General features: G+C 33.9%; 3 protein-coding genes across 7 annotated transcripts; all 3 read right to left on the bottom strand.

The window, feature by feature from the left end:
* Positions 1 to 614: 614 nt before the first annotated feature.
* Positions 615 to 9,613, bottom strand: LOC145572027 (uncharacterized). 2 transcript variants are annotated; one of them, XM_081631044.1, is made up of 13 exons: positions 9,428 to 9,613; positions 9,250 to 9,292; positions 9,050 to 9,139; positions 7,662 to 7,739; positions 7,469 to 7,543; positions 5,203 to 5,255; positions 4,627 to 4,777; positions 3,061 to 3,171; positions 2,780 to 2,906; positions 2,553 to 2,650; positions 1,596 to 1,734; positions 1,133 to 1,185; positions 615 to 906 (listed from the first exon to the last, which is right to left on the bottom strand). In XM_081631044.1, exons 1-13 carry the CDS (start codon positions 9,514 to 9,516, stop codon positions 793 to 795), a joined length of 1,221 nt encoding a protein of 406 aa, XP_081487170.1. In that variant the 5' UTR covers positions 9,517 to 9,613; the 3' UTR covers positions 615 to 792. The 2 variants fall into 2 exon arrangements, with proteins under 2 accessions (XP_081487170.1, XP_081487171.1); XM_081631045.1 differs by having other exon boundaries at positions 9,408 to 9,570.
* Positions 9,614 to 10,642: 1,029 nt separating this feature from the next.
* LOC145570885 (uncharacterized) lies at positions 10,643 to 11,638 on the bottom strand. Its single transcript, XM_081630009.1, has one exon. The coding sequence runs from the start codon at positions 11,636 to 11,638 to the stop codon at positions 10,643 to 10,645; it is 996 nt and encodes a 331-aa protein (XP_081486135.1).
* A 1,025-nt stretch (positions 11,639 to 12,663) lies between these two features.
* LOC145572028 (uncharacterized) lies at positions 12,664 to 20,239 on the bottom strand. Of its 4 annotated transcripts, none has more exons than XM_081631049.1 (13): positions 20,067 to 20,239; positions 19,887 to 19,941; positions 19,471 to 19,560; positions 18,591 to 18,668; positions 18,370 to 18,444; positions 17,585 to 17,637; positions 17,142 to 17,292; positions 16,255 to 16,365; positions 15,372 to 15,498; positions 15,048 to 15,145; positions 14,425 to 14,551; positions 13,234 to 13,286; positions 12,664 to 13,106 (listed from the first exon to the last, which is right to left on the bottom strand). In XM_081631049.1, the coding sequence occupies exons 1-13, from the start codon at positions 20,171 to 20,173 to the stop codon at positions 12,996 to 12,998; spliced, it is 1,236 nt and encodes a 411-aa protein (XP_081487175.1). In that variant the 5' UTR covers positions 20,174 to 20,239; the 3' UTR covers positions 12,664 to 12,995. The 4 variants fall into 4 exon arrangements, with proteins under 4 accessions (XP_081487175.1, XP_081487174.1, XP_081487173.1 ...); XM_081631048.1 differs by having other exon boundaries at positions 15,048 to 15,148; XM_081631047.1 differs by having other exon boundaries at positions 14,425 to 14,563; positions 20,067 to 20,237.
* Positions 20,240 to 21,822: the final 1,583 nt, after the last annotated feature.

Below are 21,822 nucleotides of genomic sequence, written 5' to 3' on the forward strand. Positions count from 1 at the left end.
GTTTAGCGTCTGGATAATTTTCTGCTTCATTATGAAAAATTCTCCTTAGAATTTTGTAACCTGGCGACGTCTATCACAAGCAGTTGCATGCTCATCTGCAGTAGTTGTGGTTCTGTTTCAGATCGATGATCAATTAGGCTTATGCAGAGATGAACATATTCCTTGCGGTAGTAGCAACTTCCCTATTACTCCTGCTTGTATCGCCTGGTTTTCAGTTTTTAAGCACTAGTTGGCTAGTTGCAAAGGTGGGATGAATGAAAGATATGAGCAGACTGTCACACTTTAAGCAATCAAGAGAAAACTCTTGTTGTAAGCCTAATTTTAGAGTTCTGATGTAAGCCAATTATGAACGAATTGCAGATAGAAAGTACCAGTAGTATGTATAATGGGGAGACTACATGAGTATGCTATCTTAATAGATTGGCTTATTATACATTAATGATACAAGTGAAACTCACAAATCACAGTTACATTACTAACAAGGAAAAAATTAGTACCTAGTGTTGAACTAGAACTGATAAGAGTGTTTCCAATGAATAATGACGATCAACAAAAAATAAGAATACCAAAAGAATTCGTAAAAGAATCGACAAAAGGAGCACAAATGATCACCGTACAAAATCAGCCAATTCATTCATAATAGTCAGTAATTAGAAATGCCAATTTGGGGCAAGTTACAAAGTTATACAGGGTGGAAATGCCAATTTGGGGCAAGTTACAATATTATACAGGGTAGAAATGCAAATTTTCTTGTAAGGTAATAAGGTATATACCAATTTTGCTTACGCACACTCATGGCACCAGACCAGTAATTTCAGAACCCTCGTGTAAAAATGGTGCAAGACGAGTATCTGAGTGATGGGGGAGACCTGACCGAGCTCCCAATGCTCTACAGCTACAGGCAGCCTAGTAAGAGAAATGGAATGCAGGGTGAGCATGTAAGTTCTGTTTGGTAATTCTAACTTTACAGTATGTTATTAAGTCAGTCTATTATTTCAGATGTATTCTTTCCATGTTTTTGACACAAAATAACAAGTCAGATATTAAATTGTTGAGACAACATGAAAAGTCCAAGTAACAGCTTTGTCTACCAGCTTGTAAATTTGAGATACACATTTATCAGTCTACTTACCACTTGCGAAGCAAACGGCAACATCTTCTCTGGAGGCAACTTCACACATGAAGCTGTGAATTTGTAAAAATTAGTATAACTCATATTAATGTATTAAATCATATTGCAGTATGATGAATGAGACAAATTGCCGTATGCTAGGGGTTTGGGGAAAATGTTCCTCAGTGACTCAATAACAATGGAAGAATAGTTTCAAGTCAACCAATTTAAATGTAGCCTGACATGTTTGTTCAGTTTATGTCCTACTTTACATTTTGAAACTTAAAAAAGCCAGTCACAGTAGTTTCCAGCATATAAATCCAGAAAGTCCAGATTACTAGTTAATTGGAAGAATGGACATGTATGAGAGTGTGCATATGCTGATATGCAATACAAATGCAGACTCAGAGAATGCGGCTGAATGATCCAGATGACAAATGAAGCTGCTTTTATAGATAAATATATATAAGTATCATATATATACCATAAAGAACTGCTCCAATAAATGCATCTCCAGCACCCGTTGTATCAACGAGTTCAGAGGGTGGAATCTTTTCAGCTGTCCCCACGTGTAGCCTCCCACATAGTGTCCCAATCCCATCTGCTTTCAATGTCACCACAGACTGGACATTGACACAACAGAGGACAAAAGAGTTCTTATCAGATATCAGCCTTGAATTGAAAATATCTACATGCAAAAGAAAGAATGAAAACGTATTAAGTTAACTGAAGATCGATATCATGGAGCTTTGATAATGCATTGTTCATCACTAAGAATGGCCAATCTGAGTTGCAGGCATCCTCACATCTCCACTCGAGGTCCTAACCCAAATAAACAATAGAAATTGGGGGATAGAAATTGAATCCTGAAATCAGACAGGACAGAGATACCGGGTTTTTGGACTGTTGAAATTTCAGAAGCAGGTGAATGTCAAACAATATGCCAGGATTGCCAGCACAAGAAGTTTTCCAGAAGGGCAGGGAAATTGTGCAAAGCTGAGACTTAAGTCATGCCACAGATAGTGGGTGCATATATCGTACTTTTGGTAGTTCAATAAGTAGCAAGGTGGCCAAGGTCTGAAGGTTGGCCTGGGGCAGCCGGGCAGGCAGTACTATGTGCATCAACAATAACAAACAAAATACTTCATTCTTTATTACTTGACCTAATTTGACTTTTGCACTATTTAGCATTTTCTCTTTTAATTGTCTTTTGTTTGTTATAGTTAAGGAAAAACACAATCATGTAAGATCTTGCTAGAATATCTATCTTACATAATTTTTATTTATTGAAAATTAAAGATGTTATGTTTAAAGTTATGCATCGACAAATGTGATAAATGAAACAAGTCAAATACTGAAAAAAAGAAAGGAGGAAGTAATACACAAAAAGATATGACAAGCAATTGCATAAATTTTTGTGTAACAGGAACATCATTGATACCGATGAGACACAGGATGGCCTGGAGTTGTCACTGGGTGCCTTTCGCTTCAGAGATTCAAAAACTTCGTCGATACACATTTCCTCTGAATTTGAAGCTTCTGCATGATGAATAATAAAAGTGAAAGGCCAAAAGCCACAAGTCTAAAATATTATATGTTGGTTCAACTAATATTCATGAACCCAATTGATGAAGACTTGTTCTAAAATGTAAGAAACAGAAGACTCACTGTTGTGACTTCTTTCAAGCATGATACATCCATCTTCACCAAGAGTCACAATCACAAACTTAACTTTAGGTAATCTCAACAACATGGAAAGAAGGGCTGTTGGTACAGAAGAAGCTTCTGTCCATACCTGTAAAATTGGATACAGGAAATCTCCTAAAAAACAATTTAATAACCTCAAACAATAAACTTTTAAAGTGGAAGAAGTCAATGTGAAGGCCTAAAATAGTTTTTTTATGAGAGAGAGAGAGGGGGGGGGGAGGGGTGGAAGTCACCAGTCTTGCCTGTGGAAATTTCGCTGTGCACACCACATATGTGGCAAAACTCAAAAGCTCATCCAGCCCATCTCTCTTCTTTTCTGCATCAACTAGAATAGGAATATTTCTACGAGTTGCCTGCACTGGAAACAGATCAGACACAATGAAATGTTTTATTTTGGAAGAGATGAAATGTTGATTTCATTCATCTTATGTGAAATTTTTGAGATTTGGGGGATGAGAGAGGATGCTAGTTAAAAAGAAACAGTCTTTACATCACATTTTACTTCAAATAGAGGTAGCACATAAACTAATCCATTCCTACCCTCCTACTAAATTGCCGAAGTCTACTTCTATGACAATAAAATGAGCTCTACACTAGAACTGAAGCAGCAAGTATCCTCAAGAAAGTAGTAAAAAGCACATATGACCAATCTTTTGTAGCTCAAAGCATGGGCACTGTTCATTCTATTAAAAACTAAATATTATATATTTCGATATTATAAATCCTATATTCAGAAAACTGTGTTAATAACTCGGATGTATCGAATTTAGCCTCCACTTTTTTCATACATAAACATGCTGCCACTTCTTTTTTTTTTTTTTTCCTTTTTTTTATTAGTTAATGTCTTTGGACTCTGACTCATATTTTCTTCTCCCCCTTGTGTCTTTGTATGCATGTGTTATCAGACCTTGGATTCTTAAATTGCATCTACAATCTTAAATTGCATCTACAATCTTGCTTCATTCCATTTGTTGCTTTACTTTTGAAAGCAAGCTGCAACGAAGCAACTATGTAGCCTGTTGTGAAAGTGTTCATCTGTAAAGTCTCAACAGCAAGGATGGCAGACAAATTTCTCCAAAGACCTTCAATTTTTCTCAAGCAAAAGTTGTGCATTTAAAAGATGTATATCGGTCTATTAAGAAGCCACAGATAGTGATGTTAAGTACATCCTACCATACCATCGTTTTATGAGCAGTAGCTGCGAATGCAGTATGATACCCCCATTAGATTTATCTGGAAGCAGCTCATCAGCTTTACGTGTTACGATGTGTGATATCACTCTGAAAATTCAACTTGACATCACATAGGCCATGTGTCTATTGACTGACATGTAACAAATGTCGCAGACAGGAAAGGATATGTTTAGGATTCTTTACCTAAGACCTGATTAATTATTAATAAGCACCCTTATGAAATATGAATCCTTAGCCCTTTTTAATTACCATTATAAAATTTTAAACAGGCTTTTGAAGGAGTAGAGCCCAAATATACCAATGATCTTAACATTTGGAACACTAAACTCATTAAAGATATCCTTGAGTAGTGGGAGGAAAAAACAAAAAAACAAAAAAAAAACAAAATCAAAAAGAAAGAAAAAAAATGAAAAGAATAAATGAACATCTAAATAAAGAATACTGATCAGACATTACTAGTATATACTAAACCAAGCTAAATCCTCATTCAGGACCACAATTTCAGTAAAGTATGCATAGCCCCTGTAGCTGAATAGCATGAGGCTGACTATCCACATTCCAGAATCCATTGATAAGGACAAGAATGAACTAGAAACAAAACAATTTTGTAATTACCTCTTTCGCAATTACTATAGCAGTTTCATGCAGTCTAACATCAAAATATACAAGCCCTGCTCCATCTATAGCAGATTCTAATCTTGACTGGGAGAGTTCTTCTGGTACCAATGGGGGGTATCCAGGAGTATGAATGCACGTGCGAGTCTTCCTGAAAATATCAATATATTGGATATTTAGATATTTGATAGAGTAGATATTACAACTTACAAGCACATCAATACATAAAACATATACAAAGATTTTCTGCTGACCCGGTCATTTAAGTTTTTATAATCAGACAAAAAAAAAAATTTAAAAAAACCTGCAAATAGTCTTGTTATTGCTCAATTTTCTCATCAGTATATACTAACAGCCTATAGGCAATAGAATATTCAGAATTATATTTGGATTCAGAAAGGAACGAAGAATATGATTTGCTGTTTTTACCATATAAATTTATAAAAATAAAGCTACAAAGTTCTATGTCAGACTATAGATATAAATAGCTGGTACTTAATAAGTCAACTTTTCTATTTTCTCCTAATATGCAAACAAACATTGCCAAAAGATTAAAAATTTATGACTAGAACTTACGTTTCATTGTCGACAATGATATAGGTAAATGGTGAATTACCCTCTGGTGAGACCTGCAGAAATGAGGGGTATGAAAAACAGAAACAGTATAGAAGGGCTTAAATGTTTTTTTTTAGTACTTTCATACAAAGTATTATGAGCGTAAGGTATAATAAATATAATTATAATCATGATTTAAGGGAACATTTACCAACAGTCAAGACTTAAGAGAAGGGGAGTTACAGAAAAAAGGACCAAAAGTTCTCCAGTCTCTAGGAAAGTGAAATTAAGAGGAATTCTAATCACATTTGAAATTAGATAAAGATGATCCCAGGATCTCTCTGTGATTCTGTATGTATGAGAAGCTACAAACTCTACTCTGAACTTTTTACCCAGAATTTAATTAGACACCCAATCTTTGTCAAAAATCGCAAAAAAAAAAAAAAAAAAAAAAAAAAAAAAAAAAAAAAAAAAAGTGCCTAGATTTATGATTATGTTTTTACTTTTTCCCTCAATAGGGATTGCTGCCTCGATAGAGGGAAGGGGGAAAAAAAAAAAAAAAAAAAAACAGTTAAATGTAAGTTGCCTGTACTTGTACTTCGAGTCTCCATAGATATAATGGGAGTTTCACCAACATTTGAGCACAACAGAAAGCAGTTTCTAGTCCTCTGATAATGAATACATTATACTACCCTTGGGTTGGACAAATTATCCGAAGAATATTGGAAAGAAAGCATACATATAGCTGAAAAATGTAATAATTCCAATACAAAATGGGACAGAAGTCACAGAAATGCATGAGGGATTGAAAGGACAATTCTTTTGTGTGAATCCTACTGACAGTAAATATGATGATGGTGGAACCTAAGGCTTATCCTTTGATGGTTACCAATAGTTGATACTTGATAGCACTACATTTTCACAGGCTTTTACCTTAATCACCCTTCTCGCCAAAACCATTAAAAAACTGATACCTTTCAAGTTGATAGCACTATACTTTCTGCCTTACAACTTGGGCACCCAAACTATTAAACTTGAACCCTTAACAATACTCATCCCTTGAAAGAAAAATCTTTTTTTCTTTTTAAAGATTGGGAACAGTGTTTGAAAAGGCACATGCGTATGCCCAGGTTTGAAGCCCAATCACTTATCCTGGTGAGGCATTTTCATGAGGCGTAGTGGTGCAGTGGCTGCATAAATTTCACTCAAATCCACTTCTCCAGGCTGTTTTTACACAGAATCTTCGATGAGGCATGTACTATCGATCTAAAAGTGCATTTGCACCTTGTCTCTACAACCCCTATTGCCTAAGAGCTTTTTGAGCCATTTCAAACAATGATCAAGAAGAGCAACAGTAGATACATGGAGATATTGCAAACATCAAAGATTAACATTTTGAAACACGGTCGATTTAGGAGCCTTTTAAGAGAGAATAATACAAGTCTATTTCCTATAGAGCCAAAAGATTTACTATTCTTTCTCCTGCTTCAAATTTTGTCGGACTAAATTAAAAATGGCTCATAATTCATAAAGCTATTTGAACTGCTTATTTAACTGTCAATTAGCATTATTTAGTTGCATTGGTGAAGTCTAAAGTCAGATCAAGGAGACAAGGACATCATAAACAAACTCTTTTCCATTATTGTAGCGGTAAGACCCCTGTTAATAGCCCAAGCCCCCACTTTAACTCACTCCTGATGGAGCCTCTATAAAGTTGCTGGGCAATGTTGACTTTTACCTTGGGTTTAGAAGGATAACAGGAGAAAGAGATGATAAATATAGCAACAAATTGTTTGCAACAAGCCAAAGACTGATCGTAGTAGAAAGATATAGTTTTTTACTCTTTTTTTTTTTTTTTTTTTTTGGGGGGGGGGGGGGGGGGGGATGAGGTGAGGCAAACTTAAGAGGAAGAATATCAATGAAGCAGTTTGGATTTATATATTTTTTTGAAAATGTCAATTTGGGGAACACCCCCATCAAAGACTTAGATATTTATGCGGATTATATTCTTCATTTTTATGCAATAATAGCAAAATACGTAATTAAGCAAGCAAAAATGTAATTAGTAAAAAGGCAGTAACTATTAATAGCAGGATAATAAGATTTATATCAGCTTCAATCTGTATAACCAACAAAATTTGTAAATCATGCACCCATTGGCCCTTCTTATTAAGCTACGCTATCAAAATACCAATTATTGATATGGGCCTCTTTATTTATATGCAGTTATCTTACTACCAGAACACTCGATTTAAGAAATTGAAAAGTAGCAAATTAATAAGCTTACAACAAGGAAAGAAGTATCAACACCATCAGCTTCAAGCTCCTCTAGTATTCCTCTACCTTGAGCATCATCAGCAACCTAAAAATAATATGTTACGAATGCATTAAGATTAATGATAAGATAAAACATCTGCTGAGCTAATCTAATACAGACAACAATTTGAATGAAAGAAATGTAGCAAAAGCACATTAAAGACCTTGGATATAAGCCTTGGATGTAACCCCAGTCGAGCAGCGCATGTCAAAGCATTTCCAGCATTACCACCTCCTTGAACCTATGAAAACATTCACCAGTGCATTCACAATAGTATCAGCTGGAAAAATAGCATAGTAAATATTTTAATATAGACTATTATAAAATTTTAGAAACAGTCATGGCAAGAAATTATTCCTTGACAAAATTGTCGTGTATGAGAAAGCAAAATGAAGCAGAATAAAGAGATTAATTGAAACACCATTTAGATTGGCATGTATTAAAAAACAATACTAGTATTTCAGTTGCAACTGAATGTTCTTCTGCCAAAGTCTGGGCAATGTAATAACAAATTAACAAAAGATCAGACACTAAACAAGGAGAGAAACCAAGCACGTAGAAACCAAGATATGATGCAATTGACCATGTATATGACTGGTAATCACTTTTATGATGGTTCAAAGTCCATAAATACTGTATTCTCTCTTCCTTACTATATAAGCCCTCCAATGGAACAAACCATCGTCATAGTTACTCTCAAAAGATGTCTGCTGACTTTTGTTGACCGTCAAGTACCATATTTTAATAATATTCTAGAAAATTGTAACTTTAACTTTTGCGGTGAATCGATGATTAAAGAAAGTGCATATATTCCCAGACTTATCTTCTGCTTAGTGGAGTGATATGTATGTCCACTGAGTGAATAAATATGAAAATAATTAGGAGATACACAGCATAGGGAAACCAGAAATTTGCTTTTGATTTCTCACAGAGTCACATTCAAAGCTCCCTATTATAACAGAGAAATTAAGTGAGAATTTGTTCAATCTTTAATGTACAGCTCAACTTGATTTTGCTCAAGATGTTCTATCTTTTATGTACACCTTAACTCGAGTGTGGACAATGTATAGAGTAACTTGTCTCAAGTGATTGCTACTTATTGATTTCCATACTAAATATTTCCAGAAAAAGACTTGTACAATTTGTCCACAAAAAGGGTTATGCTTACACTAATCTACTATCCTCTAATATAACTCCCTCCATTCTGCAGAAAACCGACTTCCCGTCGACTGTCCAATCATAACCAACCAATCAAGCATAAGAAATACTACTTGATTCAAATTCCACAATCTACATCAATTTCCTACTAATTCATTGTCCATAAATTCAATTTCTTGGCATACTTCCCAACTTCAAATTTACTCTTAAACAGTTAAAAGTTAATTAAATCTTAGTCTTACCATAGTCCACAACTCCACAATCCATAATAATATTCAACAGTAAATCACTAAATCAACCAAAAATCATGATCACAATCTAAATAAAGGGAGCATTTTAGCATTCATAAATATACAAGTCATCAAAAATTGCATAAAAAAAGTCAATAATTACCTGAAAACTGGTGCTTCTAATCTTGTCATCTGGCTTAGGATAGCTAGCAACAGCAGCTAACAAGTCCACAACTACACCTCCACAACCTAGCTGCTAACATGAGCATCAGTCTTAGTCACACTATATCATTTCCAGATTAATTTTGCTAACATACAAACCCAAAAAAATAGAACAAAAAAAAAAAGGGTGAAAAAACATACAACAATGCGATTCTCTGGTAAAGAAGAAGACATCATTTTAGCCCTGCATAAACAGAAAAGTTTGAATTTTTTCAAGCAATTTTTGCTGAATTAACAAATGGGTATGCACAAAATTGATTGGAACACAGAAATTAAAAGATAATTATTGGATTATTGACATAAAAGGCAGAAAATTGACCTGGGATTGGAGGTGGGAGCTTGAGGAGAGAGAAAGTGGGGGATTCTGAGTGAAGTGTTGGGAACTGAATTTGTGAAATAAGTTAACATTTTTGCTGGATTTTTTGTTTTGGGAGTTGTTAGATAGGCAGAGAAAAAGAGAGAATTTTTCCGCCAAGGTGCAATAAATTATTGTGCAAGAAGATTGCAATGAAAAGAGCCAAGGGAGAAAATGCTACTTTAGCCACATTTTTTTGTTGTTGTCAATTATCGAAATGTTGTTGTGAAATATTGTACTCCGTATGTACATCGTAATAGAAAGAATTAAAGTTTTACTCGTAACTAATACAGTTTGATTTATTTATTTGATCCCGTAATTAACATATTTTAATTAAAATATTTAAGTGCCATATAGTTTATTTGTTTTTTTTAGTTCACACCTTTCTATTATCACGCTTGCCAACGCATGTTTTTAACGATTAATATCTCCAATTATCAACATTGTAAAATTATAAAAAGTGGATATAAATAAAATATACATTGAAACAATTCAAATAAGATCTCACATGAATATGTTTTATCGTATCTATAAACCATAAAAACGAGTCAAAGTGTGTTGTGTGAATAGTGTAGAAGTCAAATGGTGTCAACTAAAATAAATAGAGGAGGTATAATTTAGAAAATTCTAGTGGTATACAATTTATTTTATAGGAAGATTATATAGTTGTAATCAATCAAATAAATTAAGACAATAAAGTAACATAAGTAAAATTTTAGAAAAGGTAAAGGAAAAAAAACTTAAAATAAAGTCAGAGATTAAGATATCACTTTTTGTATTAAAAAAATAATTAAGATTAAGATATCACTTTGAATATACAAAATGTTAAACAAAAATAATTCTATAGAAAATATAAAGTGACACCTATACTTCAACCTATATCTAACAATTTTGAGTGGAAAATAAAAAATTAAAGGAACACAATATCATTTGCTAATATAATTACAATAATATGAATTGCAATATTGAACTAAATTTGATTATTATTATTATTATTATTATTATTATTATTATTATTATTATTATTATTATTATTGTGTTTTTAGACTAGGGCAATAAACAACCCCAGGGGTCTCGTCCCATAAGGGTGGTGTAGATACACTAAAACGCGAAGGACCTTTATAACAAGAAAAAATATCTTTGGTAGATAAACTATAAACTCCTATATCATGTCCGCCTTCATTTAGATAATAATAATTCCAGCCAATCATCGGTGAAGTAAATGCAATTAGGCTCACAATAAGGTATTTTGTTCCTAAATAGATATGATACTGAAGGAGATTGTTCCACAGAAAAGGAAGAGTTAAACCCTACAAAAAGTGCTCTATTACCCAAGTCATTCACCTTTGTTAGCAACCCATCCATGACATTCACCTCCCACACATCAAAGCATTTAGTCTTGTAGGTGTTTCTTATCTGCTTCTTATCGAAAACCACTTTCGTGTAACGACAGACTAGTAGCAACATGCCATCTGATTCCACCAAGTAGTATGTTTTAGCATAACTGTTTCCTGTAGTTCTGAGTTCTGAAACTAACCTTGGAGTCCAAGGACAAGTTTTCCCACAAGCCATTACCTGAACATGACTAATATAATTAGAATCATATACATAAACAGCATATAATTCCTTGTTATAAAATGTGACATCCCTGTATGCACCACGGTAAGGGTTTCTGTCGAGTGCAGTCCACTTATTATCACTGCTCTGCCAGATAGCCAGAGTATTAGTGATAACCATTGCAACAGTATAGTCCTGAGTTACTGATGGACTTTCTGACAGCGCGAATTTATGGAACATATGTAAATACTTCCGATCATGCCATAAAAGATCCATGGAACGGAAGATGTTTCCTGGTAAAACAGGTGTTTGAACTATTTGCCCTGATAAGGGATGCATAAGACTGATGTTTAGACCGATTTGCGTTACACAAATCAACCATCCACGCGAAGAGAAGTACCTCCAATCACTCTTTCTAATTTTTTTGCACTCCTTGGGTGGATAAAGAAACCTCAATAAGTGTTGATTGTACAAGATACTATCTGGTGGTGGTGTAGGTGGTGTGGGCAAATCCACACGACGAACCTTGCCATTGTAGAGACTATAGAACAAACGCTTAGCAGTATAAGGTATATACAACATAAGACTATAAAGAAATACAAATCTAGCAAAACACATCTCCTGAAATTAATATCCTAATTAATTAAACCTTGCCATATTAATTTTGCATGTTTGTTTAAATTATCAATCAAATTGAATCATACAGTATAAATCAATTTTCAGTAGCATCCAACTTCAGAAAACTATATTGCAGTTTTTTTTTTTTTTTTTTTTTTCTTTTTTCTTTTTTTGAAACTATATTACAGATTTTAAGTTAAACAAGAACTTGATTATACTAATATTTTGCGACTGATATATACGAAGTACAAATTTACCATACCCCCTAAAACGTAAAACCCCACATAAATTACATTAGAATTTTTAAAATTTCAGTACAACTAAATTATGTGCACAACATAATTGTCCGCCATAAATTATACTAGCAATATAATTTGCAAACTTGATCAAAGCATAAATATTATATATGTGTAGAGACTTATAGATACAATAGACGGAATTTCTAGAAACAAATTTTTTAACGTCTAATGAAGTTAGATGTAATACCTTTGATGCGTGTTCTCCCTTACACGTACGTTTCGTAGTTCCTCGAAAATCAAGAACCTCAATTGTGTCTCCAAAACTAGGGTGGGAGTAACAATTGTAGTATTGTTCTCAAGAAATATTGTAACAATAATACTAATCGAGTATAAACATAACCTTAAAACCTATTTAATTGTTAGATAAATAGGTTATGCGTGTCAAAAAAAAAAAAAAAAAAAAAAAAAGATAAATAGGTTATGGAAGAATCCTATTTGCCCTAGCCTACTACCCTTTGGTCAGCCACATTAATTATATAGGACCTGGTTATAGTTAGTATTTAGCCCAAATACAAGGCCCGCATCAGATGGTTGATTCAAGCAAAACACTACGACCCCTAAAATAACCGAATTAATAATGATTCAAGCAAAACACTACGACCCCTAAAATAACCGAATTAATAATCTATTTAATTAACCCTATTTATAATGCATCTAGATAGGCAAGTAAATTCCTTCAAAAAAAAAAGATAGGCAAGTAAATCATAATATGGAAAGGCTTCAATGGAACCAAAAAAATCACTAGTATAATGTCTACGAACATACAAGAAAAACAGTACAAAGTGACTTCTTATGACTTCGCCGGAGCATAAAAACAACAAACCCTGATGTATTTTCCTTTAAAATGAACATGACCCTATTGATCATATTAATATACAACATTACAACGTATCAAATACATAGTCTTGAACAATTTACAACCTAGCCAGGATGATTTGGGAGGAATATACATACATACTAACCGTGCTTAGCTTTAGCAAGCAAAATATACAAAAGGTGCAGGGCACATATTGCATACCAACCATTTAGGGAATCGGCTGAAGGCCAGAAGTTATACTTCATTGTACTGGTGATGTACTTGGATTCTGATCTAGGAAGGGTTGCAAGCGTGGCTCCGTAATATGTGGAAGACCTGTCCGAGCTCCAAATGCTCGGCAACAACCAGCCGCCTGTGATAATACCACCCAAGCAGAGTCATAACATACACTTATCTTCTCAACAAAAATATAATGACAAACCCAACTTAGTAAATCCTGACTACAAATTTATGTATGGACCGATTAAAGTGCTACTCACCACTTGAGCAGCAAATGGCAGCATTTTCTCGGGGAGCATATCTGTACACAGAGCTACAAACAAAAACAATTTAGTAACTTGATTGTACTTGGGGTGAGACATTTAACAGACGTGTTTCCATTACGTGTTTAAGATACATTAACCTAAAAAAAACACACTGATAATCATACTATAGAGACACATTAACATAAAGCAAGATGGGTGTTTGATAGTGCAATCCTACTCCAAACTAAATAAATATCTATGGATATTTAGTTCAACTAGTCCAAAGCAAGTGATTTTGGTATCAGATTTGCAAGGAAAAGACCATATCAGGTAGCTTACCTTAATCGTCAAGTTTCTAAGATCGATCAAGCCATTTAACATGTATATGCAAAACCCAATAAAACCTTCTTCAACAGTATTAATCCAGTGGTCCATGTAAAGTTTGCCTTAACTTGGTGGCACTAAGCAAGGGAAGAGTTAAATGTAGTTGACGTATCACAAATAGGACTTTTCCCCCCTCTCAAGCCAACAATACCTTTTTTTTAATGCGAGGAAAAAAAAAAAACATTAGGAGGCCCTCCTTACGACAAAAACGCCTAATGCAACATATTCACAAATGCCTTCAGATTTTTTATACGAAGAAAATTGATACAAGAATCTTGAACATTATTCACATACGCACTTATTTAGCAGTCACAAGGTCTTCCAAATATTTTTCAGTCTGTTTCTTAGGATCAATACAAGAAGAAGGATACAGATTGCCTTCTTCTGCACCATTTTGTTTTAACTAGGAAGTAAGAGCCAATGTGGCATACTGGTTTACCCTACTAATAAAACATTTTCATAGGCCAGGATATTACTTTTATAATTGAAAAAAAAAAAGATCACAAAAGCAAAGGAAGTTGCATAGCTTTTCAAGCAGTTTAAGGCAGGCGTGAGAGATAAGAGATGAAGAATTGAACAATTTTTCAAGAGTTTCAGTCTTTCAAAGCATCTGCTCTCCTCCAACTCTTCTCTCATATCTACTGTCTTGTTTCTTGGGGCCGCTCTAGAAGTTGCCTTTCATTTTCTAATGATGACTAGCCTTATATAACATTAAAATTCGATACACAATAATTCATATTGAAACCTAATTTAGCAAATGACATATCAATCAGCACAATAAGCTTCTCAAATACTACGCACGAGATCTATTATTTTACATACCATAAAGAACTGCTCCAATGAAAGCGTCACCAGCTCCCGTTGTATCAACTAGCTCCAAGTGTGGTATTCTCTCAGCTGTTCCCACTAGCAACCTTCCACTCAGTGTTCCAAGTCCAGGTGCTTCCAGCTTTAAAACCGGCTGGGAGGCAAAGCAGAATGCATACAAACAGAAAAAGAAAAAATAAGTATCAAACATGAGGGTGAAGCAGTACAACTGTAGCTATCTAGTGAAAAGGAAAATTTCATGGCAATACTATCAGGTTCTCTGTTCAATATACAGCTCGTCAGCTCAAGATTAACTTCAAAATCACTCAAAAGGTAAAGATGAAGATGATAATTCGCACCACAATCAATGCTATCCACCAATCTCAAGAAGCATGGGCGCAATAATAGTAATTTTTTTAAAAAAAAACGCTGAATAAACTTAATAACAGACAAAACATGGCAACTAATGACATCATCAATATATGAATTGTCCAGATAAGGACAACCCTAAACCATGGTCCATTAAACAGCCTAATTAGTAAAATACAACCCCTTTGATGATATAAAAAAAAATATTGCTCTAGTAAATTATCAATAAGAAGTACAATGTAAACATATATCAGAAGACAAAAACTAACCGATGAAATACATGTTGGATAAGTTTTATGGCTGTCTTTTTTCTTGTTTAATGATGCTAAACATTGGTCCACATTCATTTCTTCTAACCGAGCATCATCTACTGCAGAGAGAAATTCAATGAGGTATCCATGACACCGTATGCATATTCAATTAAATTAACAAATTTGCAAGCCAAAATATACCAATATACTTCCTAAACACAGCATACAGATCATGCATCTAGAATTCTAGATAGTGATTAGATCAAGAATGTAAACACATGTATATATATATATATATGCTATGAAGGGAAACAGTAGCAAGTGACTTCTTGTATTCCTCACCTTTATGACTTCTCTGTAGCATTATGCACCCCTCTTCACCAAGGGTAACAATCACAAATTTCAACAATGGCAATCTTATTAGCATAGAAACAAGTGCAGTTGCCATAGATGGTGCATTTGTCCAAGCCTATCACAGCAAGAGCAGCAAAGCAGTGTGTTATTCATATAGTGTCAAGATAGAGTTTATGAATGATAATGTTTCATAAAAGAGAGTGAAAACTTCCAGTGTGACATTGATGGTCATATTGTTTTACAGTAGATGCAAAAATGCATAGTATCAAAATTTTGGAGAAGAATAAGGTTATTTAGGAGGAAACGTAACCAATAGAATTAATTTAAAGTTGAGGAAAAGACCCCAAATAATATAATATAGTCATATACAATGTGCAAATTACAAGAACAGAACACTATTCAAGCTCTACAAGTACCCTTAATTCTTCACATATCAAAGCGGCAATGAGAGGTGCCAATAAACCTGATCTATGTAAAGCATCAAATCCTTAAAGCAGCAAATAATTACTGAATCCAAATAAATATGCAGCAATGGGTAAAGTTCATACTCCTCGGCCCACATTAACAATAAAAAGGGAGAAATTATGCTCTGGTCTCTAATCTAATCCCAATTCTCCCTTTCCAACTAAAGGAAACAAAAATATCTTAACTCTGGCAAAGGGATCCAGATTACTCAAGACCTTTTTGAGCATTCAAAGTGTAAGATACAGGAATATCTGCCCTTGTAACTAGTTTCAATGTATCTATTACATGACTCACTCTCTTTCAGTTAGCCATTTGTTACAATTCTAAGAAGGGAAAAAAGGAGTTCATCTTCAGCAGGAAAAGGTAGAGAAGTTGCAACTGTGGTAATTGGTACAGCTAGTCTTACCTGAGGATATTTTGCTGAGCAAACAGCATAGTCTGAGATTTTTAAAAGATTATCAAACCCTTCCTCTCCCATTTCTGCATCAACCAGAATTGGTATACCTCTACGACGTGCCTGCAACAGAAACTCACAGCAACGTTAGTAAGTCAGTCCACCTCATTGCCAGAACCTTCAGGAGGAATCATGAGGGAGAGAGAGCGACTATGTTTGTGTGTGTGTGTGAAAGAAAGAGAGAGAAAGATCACGGCGCCCCATGAAAAACAAAACTGCAAACAAAACAAGATGTTTACAGCACATCGAGTTGACAACAAGTTATGTATGAACATAAACATGTATTGCAGGCATATGCATGTATCTCTGTATCTGTATACATATATGTTAGGAACATTTTCATTGCTACCAATCTACCATCACCAAGTGACCAACCCATATGCATTATCAATGCTAGAACAAAGATAAATTTGCTTTGAGTCATTAAGAGTGAGCAGCTGGTGAACCCACAGTATCTTCATATAAGTCCCTTACAAAAATAAAGATTATCTTTGACTAAGATCTTCTAGAACTCAAGGCCTAACATAAACGTAAGTAATAGTAATAATAGGTAGTCTCTTATCGATATATTAGAATCTGGACACCAGAGCACAATGTTATACAAAGATATGGTAAGCCACAGAACCTGCACCAAGAAACTTAGGCAAAAGAATTTCCAGAGTATTTAGGTTTACAATACCAACCTGTATGGAGTATGGAGTGCTGCAATAGGCAAAAGTATTATAAGAAATGTAAGGATGAGAATGACCGTATATCTCTGACTTAAGCACATATACTAACCAGACAAATGAGAGGAAACTAAGCTAAGAGAAAATTAAAGAAAAATACAAGATATATACCTCTCTTGCAACAGCTGAAGCCGTTTTTAGTGAGAGTCCATCAAAATACACAAGGTTGGCACCATCTAAAGCAGAAGATAAACTAGAGTCGGAAAAGTCAGTAGGTGTCATGGGAGGATATCCTGGATAATATATAGCAGTCCGGGTTTTCCTAGAAGCATCACAATAAGTTTAAATTCAACACATATGAAAAAGCTAAAGTTTAATCATGAGTCAAGGTGGAATTATGAGAATAACAAAGGAAAAAAATCTGAGATTCAAATTAAATTGTGCCATTGAAAGAGAAAATGAGGATGACGATAAACTTAGGGGGAATATAAACGACAGGCAACTGGGCAAGAAGCATAAATAGAAAAATATGAATGAAAATCATAAGTAATATTCATGGTCATGGCTCATGAGAAATTGACTAAAGATGCAAATATTTTAAACAGGAATCTCACATCTTACTGTCAACAATCACATAACTGTACATAGAACGACCCTCCTCAGAAACCTGCATAGGTGAATGGATATTTCTTAATATACGACTCTTTGACACATAAGAAAATGTAACATTTATGATAGAGAGTAAAGGCATAGAAATGATATTGAGCATAAACTAAAGGTGATAAAATTGTCAGACAGTTGTTGATGATTCTACAATGAATTATCATAGTTTGAGCAGTTTAGCACCATGGCAGAAAATAGGAAGATGATGGTGATTTCTGATTAATAAACTGAATTACAGAAAGATGAAAATTCCACTTTCGAGAGGTGGATTCTTTCTCAATTTACACTTCTAAATCTAACCCAAAACATTCAACAATATTCTACATCCTAATCTGCCTAATTAGCTCTATTATCATATCCCTAAAAAACTAACTTCTCCTTGAAGCTACTAACAACTTTATTATAGCTCTACTCCCTAAATTTCCCCTCTTCCCTAACATCAATTCATTGCAGATTTCTCGTGGGAATTGCCTAATATCCAACAAAGGATGCAAATTTATATACAGGGCTACTATTAAGTTTAAGATAATAGTAGTGAGAAATAACTATTAAAAGGGTAAATAAACATATTTTGAGGCCTAAAACAATTCACATAATTTTCAACCAGAGTTCCAACTGAAGCTAGCAGAATCACATTTGCAAGTAATAAAGCACTTGCTTATAAACCCCTAATTTATACTTCTTTTCTCCTAATATCTAACAGGAACATCTACAGTTACAAAAAGCAAGTAATCACCACAATAAAAGAAGTGTCCACACCATCAGCTTCAAGCTCTTCTAGTATGCCTCTTCCCTCAGCATCTTCAGCAACCTAAAGCAATGAAGATATGTGAACCAACAAATTTTCTGGAGTTCTTCATTTGAATAAAACATATCTCGAGTTCTAGGTTCCCAATTTTTATTGAAAAGTCACAAAAGAAGAAGAAATTTTTAGCTACAACAGAGGAAGACCTTGACCTTGGCAATTATTCTAGGTCGTAAACCCAGACGAGCAGCACAAGTCAAAGCATTGCCAACATTGCCGCCCCCTTGAACCTACAATAATCATCAATCAGGGTAATATAATAAGGCCTACTGATAACTAAAATTACCAAATTTGAATGCAGAATTTATACTACCTCCGTAAATTATTTATGGGCAGTTTTGGAATTTTTTATATCTCACGAATGATACCCCAAAGTTGCCCACAATAAATAACGGAGGTAGTATATATATATAAGATGGCTGGCTTGTGGCTTGACATAAATGAAGAACCATAAACTTTGAGGATCAAGTTTTTTCTACTTCCATTTTTTTCTGAAAATAGAGTTAGATCCCCTCCCCAAATCTGAAGTCCACATTTCTCACATCATGAAATAGTAAAAATAGTTTGGAGCAACAGTGTGCTTTAGATGGAAAAATGGCAGTGCACTGTCTCATGTCCACATGCATGTTTGTGTCTTAAAAACTCCTTAAAAAGGCAACGTGTTCTAAAGATGGCCAGTAGCTGGTTATATGCTGTTTCATATGCATGATAGAGTTATCCGACATGTCCCAACCCCTCCTCCACCTTCAATTTTACCACTTATCCCACTTCCAATATCATCTCCCAACTTCCTTCAACAACTTAAGCTAATCAATTCAATGTGTTCACATCATCATTTAAACGTCCATATCTCATCATACATCATCCAAACATTATAAATACATCTTCTCCTTCGTCATTAAAAATAGAACTTGCACAGATGTAATTAAACAATAGTCATTGAACTTTAAAATACATAAGTTTTAATGATCTAAATCAGTATACTAAGACAAAATTAACAAATCATCATTTGGCTCATACACAATAATGTACCTTGGAGGAAGTGCCTCTGATCTTTTCATCAGGCTTAGGGAAGCCATCCACCATTACCAGATAGTCCATTGTTGCACCCCCACAACCCACCTGCCATCAGCCGCAATTACATTGATGAAGTTGGTTTTCGTGAATTTTGACTCAATTTCAATCATTGTTTAAGATGGTTTAGGATGAATTTTGAGTCATTGATGAAGTTGCACCACTATTTGTAATAATCTCCTTTATTCGGAACTAAAAGTCGTGTTGATAACTTAAGATGAATTAATAATGTGACAATTAAATCCGAATAGAGTATATCAATTATCAATAGCAAATTACTGTATGAGTTAATAATATTGAACCTTAACCATTAAATAAAACAAAACAAAATCAAATTTTTAATTAACATTAGGAAAATAACAAAAGGGTCTCACTACGATGCGATCATCAGGAAGCGGAGAATTTGAAGAATAAGCAGACATCATGATCCTGCCAAAAAAACCAAAAACAAAAAATAAAATCAGTGATTAATATAAAAAAAAAAAAAAAAAAAAAAAAAAAGGAAATGTAAAAAGGGGGAGAGAAATTAAAAAAAAAAAAAAAAAAAAAAAAACCTGGTAATTTTGGAAGGAAGAGAGAAATGGAAACGAATAAATGAAGAAGAAGATGGAAATGGAGTTGGACATTGTTGGAGAGAGAAGAAATTGGAATTTGACAGCATTTTTGGCAATTTTTAGTTTACAGAACAGAGTGTAGTTGATTGACTGTGAATGAGGATGATGCTGTTGATGCCCAGTTGACTCTTATTCGTTTATTACACGGATATGGATGCCCACCTAACATTCTTCCTGAGATCTTGTCAATAATCTTGCTAAATTCGTTTCGATATATGCTTTTGTAATATAGAGTACAGATTAATATTTCGACAATATTTTGTTAGAGTTTGTGAGTTGCCGTAATACCTTGAATTATTTTGAATTCGAAAATTTAATTGAGTCGGCTTTTCAATCAAAAAATTAAGTTTATGATAATGTATTTTAAAGATAACCGCAATGAGTAATTCCGATTTTTTTGAAGACTCGTTTACTTGGTTACTTCTTAGCCAAATGAGGAGTATGGCTCAGCACATTTTTGGGGAGCATACCACCAAAATAAAATTTAGATGTTCTCCTGACTAAAACCAATAATTTTTTTGGAAATTGTAATACTATGCTCCTCTAAAGAAAATTCATATACAAGTCTTTTTTTGTTTTTCTTTCTTCTAGAAACACCTTGTTAGAGGATCATTAAAATGGGGTGATACTCATGACTAGGGTCAACGATATACACTATTTCCTTAATACCACCCCCTGCTGATAATGCTATTTCTCCAATGAAAAGATACTTTGCCAAGCTCCTCCATCCAATAGGCATGTTAACATTTGATAACTCCCTTTGCTCAAATGAGAATTCAATTTCGATTTCATATCATATCCTCTTTGGCGATCTTATACTTAAGGACATCAAGCTTATTCCATCTAATCCAAACAAATGAATCGTAATCCTCCTTGACGACCTTATACTTAAGGACATCAAGCTTATTCCATCTAATCCAAACAAATGAATCGTAATCCTCCTTGACGACCTTATACTTAAGGACATCAAGCTTATTCCATCTAATCCAAACAAATGAATCATAATCCTCCTTGACGACCTTATACTTAAGGACATCAAGCTTATTCCATCTAATCCAAACAAATGAATTGTAGAAGCTTAGGTATTTTTGATAGCATTAAAGGATTGCACTTTTTTGAAATAAAATATCTTATAGACAATCTTTATGTCATCAACTCTAATCAACAAATCTACCATGTATAACTAATTCAACAATTTTACTTAACCTCATCAAATACGTAATCATCATAACTATATACTTAAATTACTTTGTTTCTCCTTATATTTTCCATGCTTTTCCCAAATAATTTTTCAAAATAAAAAATCTTATCAAATACTCCATAAAATACAACTCTTTCAAACAATTTTCAAATTACATTGTTCTTGCGCCATGTTTCACTTTCAATCATAAAATAAGAAATTTTCATCTCTTTTTCACCATTTTCATATCAATTTTAAATAAATTTATTTTATCTATTTCTCAAAAAATAAAATAAAAATAAAAAGGATCTTGCTAACGAACACCCCGGGGTGTTGGATAAACATTTAAAATACTACCAAAAGTGGTATAAATTTGGGAAAGCATGACAAAATCACGCGTCGATCGATGTAATTAATGTTCATTTTAATTTAATCTTTCTACTTTTAGCTAGCTTATCGAACGTCCCCAGGTGTTCGTTATCTTTTGCGAAATAAAAATAAAACATAAACAAACTT

The sequence above is a fragment of the Chenopodium album genome, chromosome 12, assembly GCF_948465745.1.
Source record: "Chenopodium album chromosome 12, dcCheAlbu1.1, whole genome shotgun sequence".
NCBI classification, from domain to species: Eukaryota; Viridiplantae; Streptophyta; class Magnoliopsida; order Caryophyllales; family Amaranthaceae; genus Chenopodium; species Chenopodium album.

Coding starts and splice junctions, on each gene's coding strand:
- LOC145572027 (XM_081631044.1), bottom strand. CDS start 9,516: ATGTTAACTTATTTCACAAATTCAGTTCCCAACACTTCACTCAGAATC. Junction 9,140..9,249: donor TACCAGAGAATCGCATTGTT/GTATGTTTTTTC, acceptor TCATGTTAGCAG/CTAGGTTGTGGAGGTGTAGT. Junction 1,186..1,595: donor TATTGGAGCAGTTCTTTATG/GTATATATATGA, acceptor ACAAATTCACAG/CTTCATGTGTGAAGTTGCCT.
- LOC145570885 (XM_081630009.1), bottom strand. CDS start 11,638: ATGTGTTTTGCTAGATTTGTATTTCTTTATAGTCTTATGTTGTATATA.
- LOC145572028 (XM_081631046.1), bottom strand. CDS start 20,173: ATGCTGTCAAATTCCAATTTCTTCTCTCTCCAACAATGTCCAACTCCA. Junction 17,638..18,369: donor TGGACACTTCTTTTATTGTG/GTGATTACTTGC, acceptor TCACCTATGCAG/GTTTCTGAGGAGGGTCGTTC. Junction 15,499..16,254: donor GCTCAGCAAAATATCCTCAG/GTAAGACTAGCT, acceptor TTGCTGTGATAG/GCTTGGACAAATGCACCATC.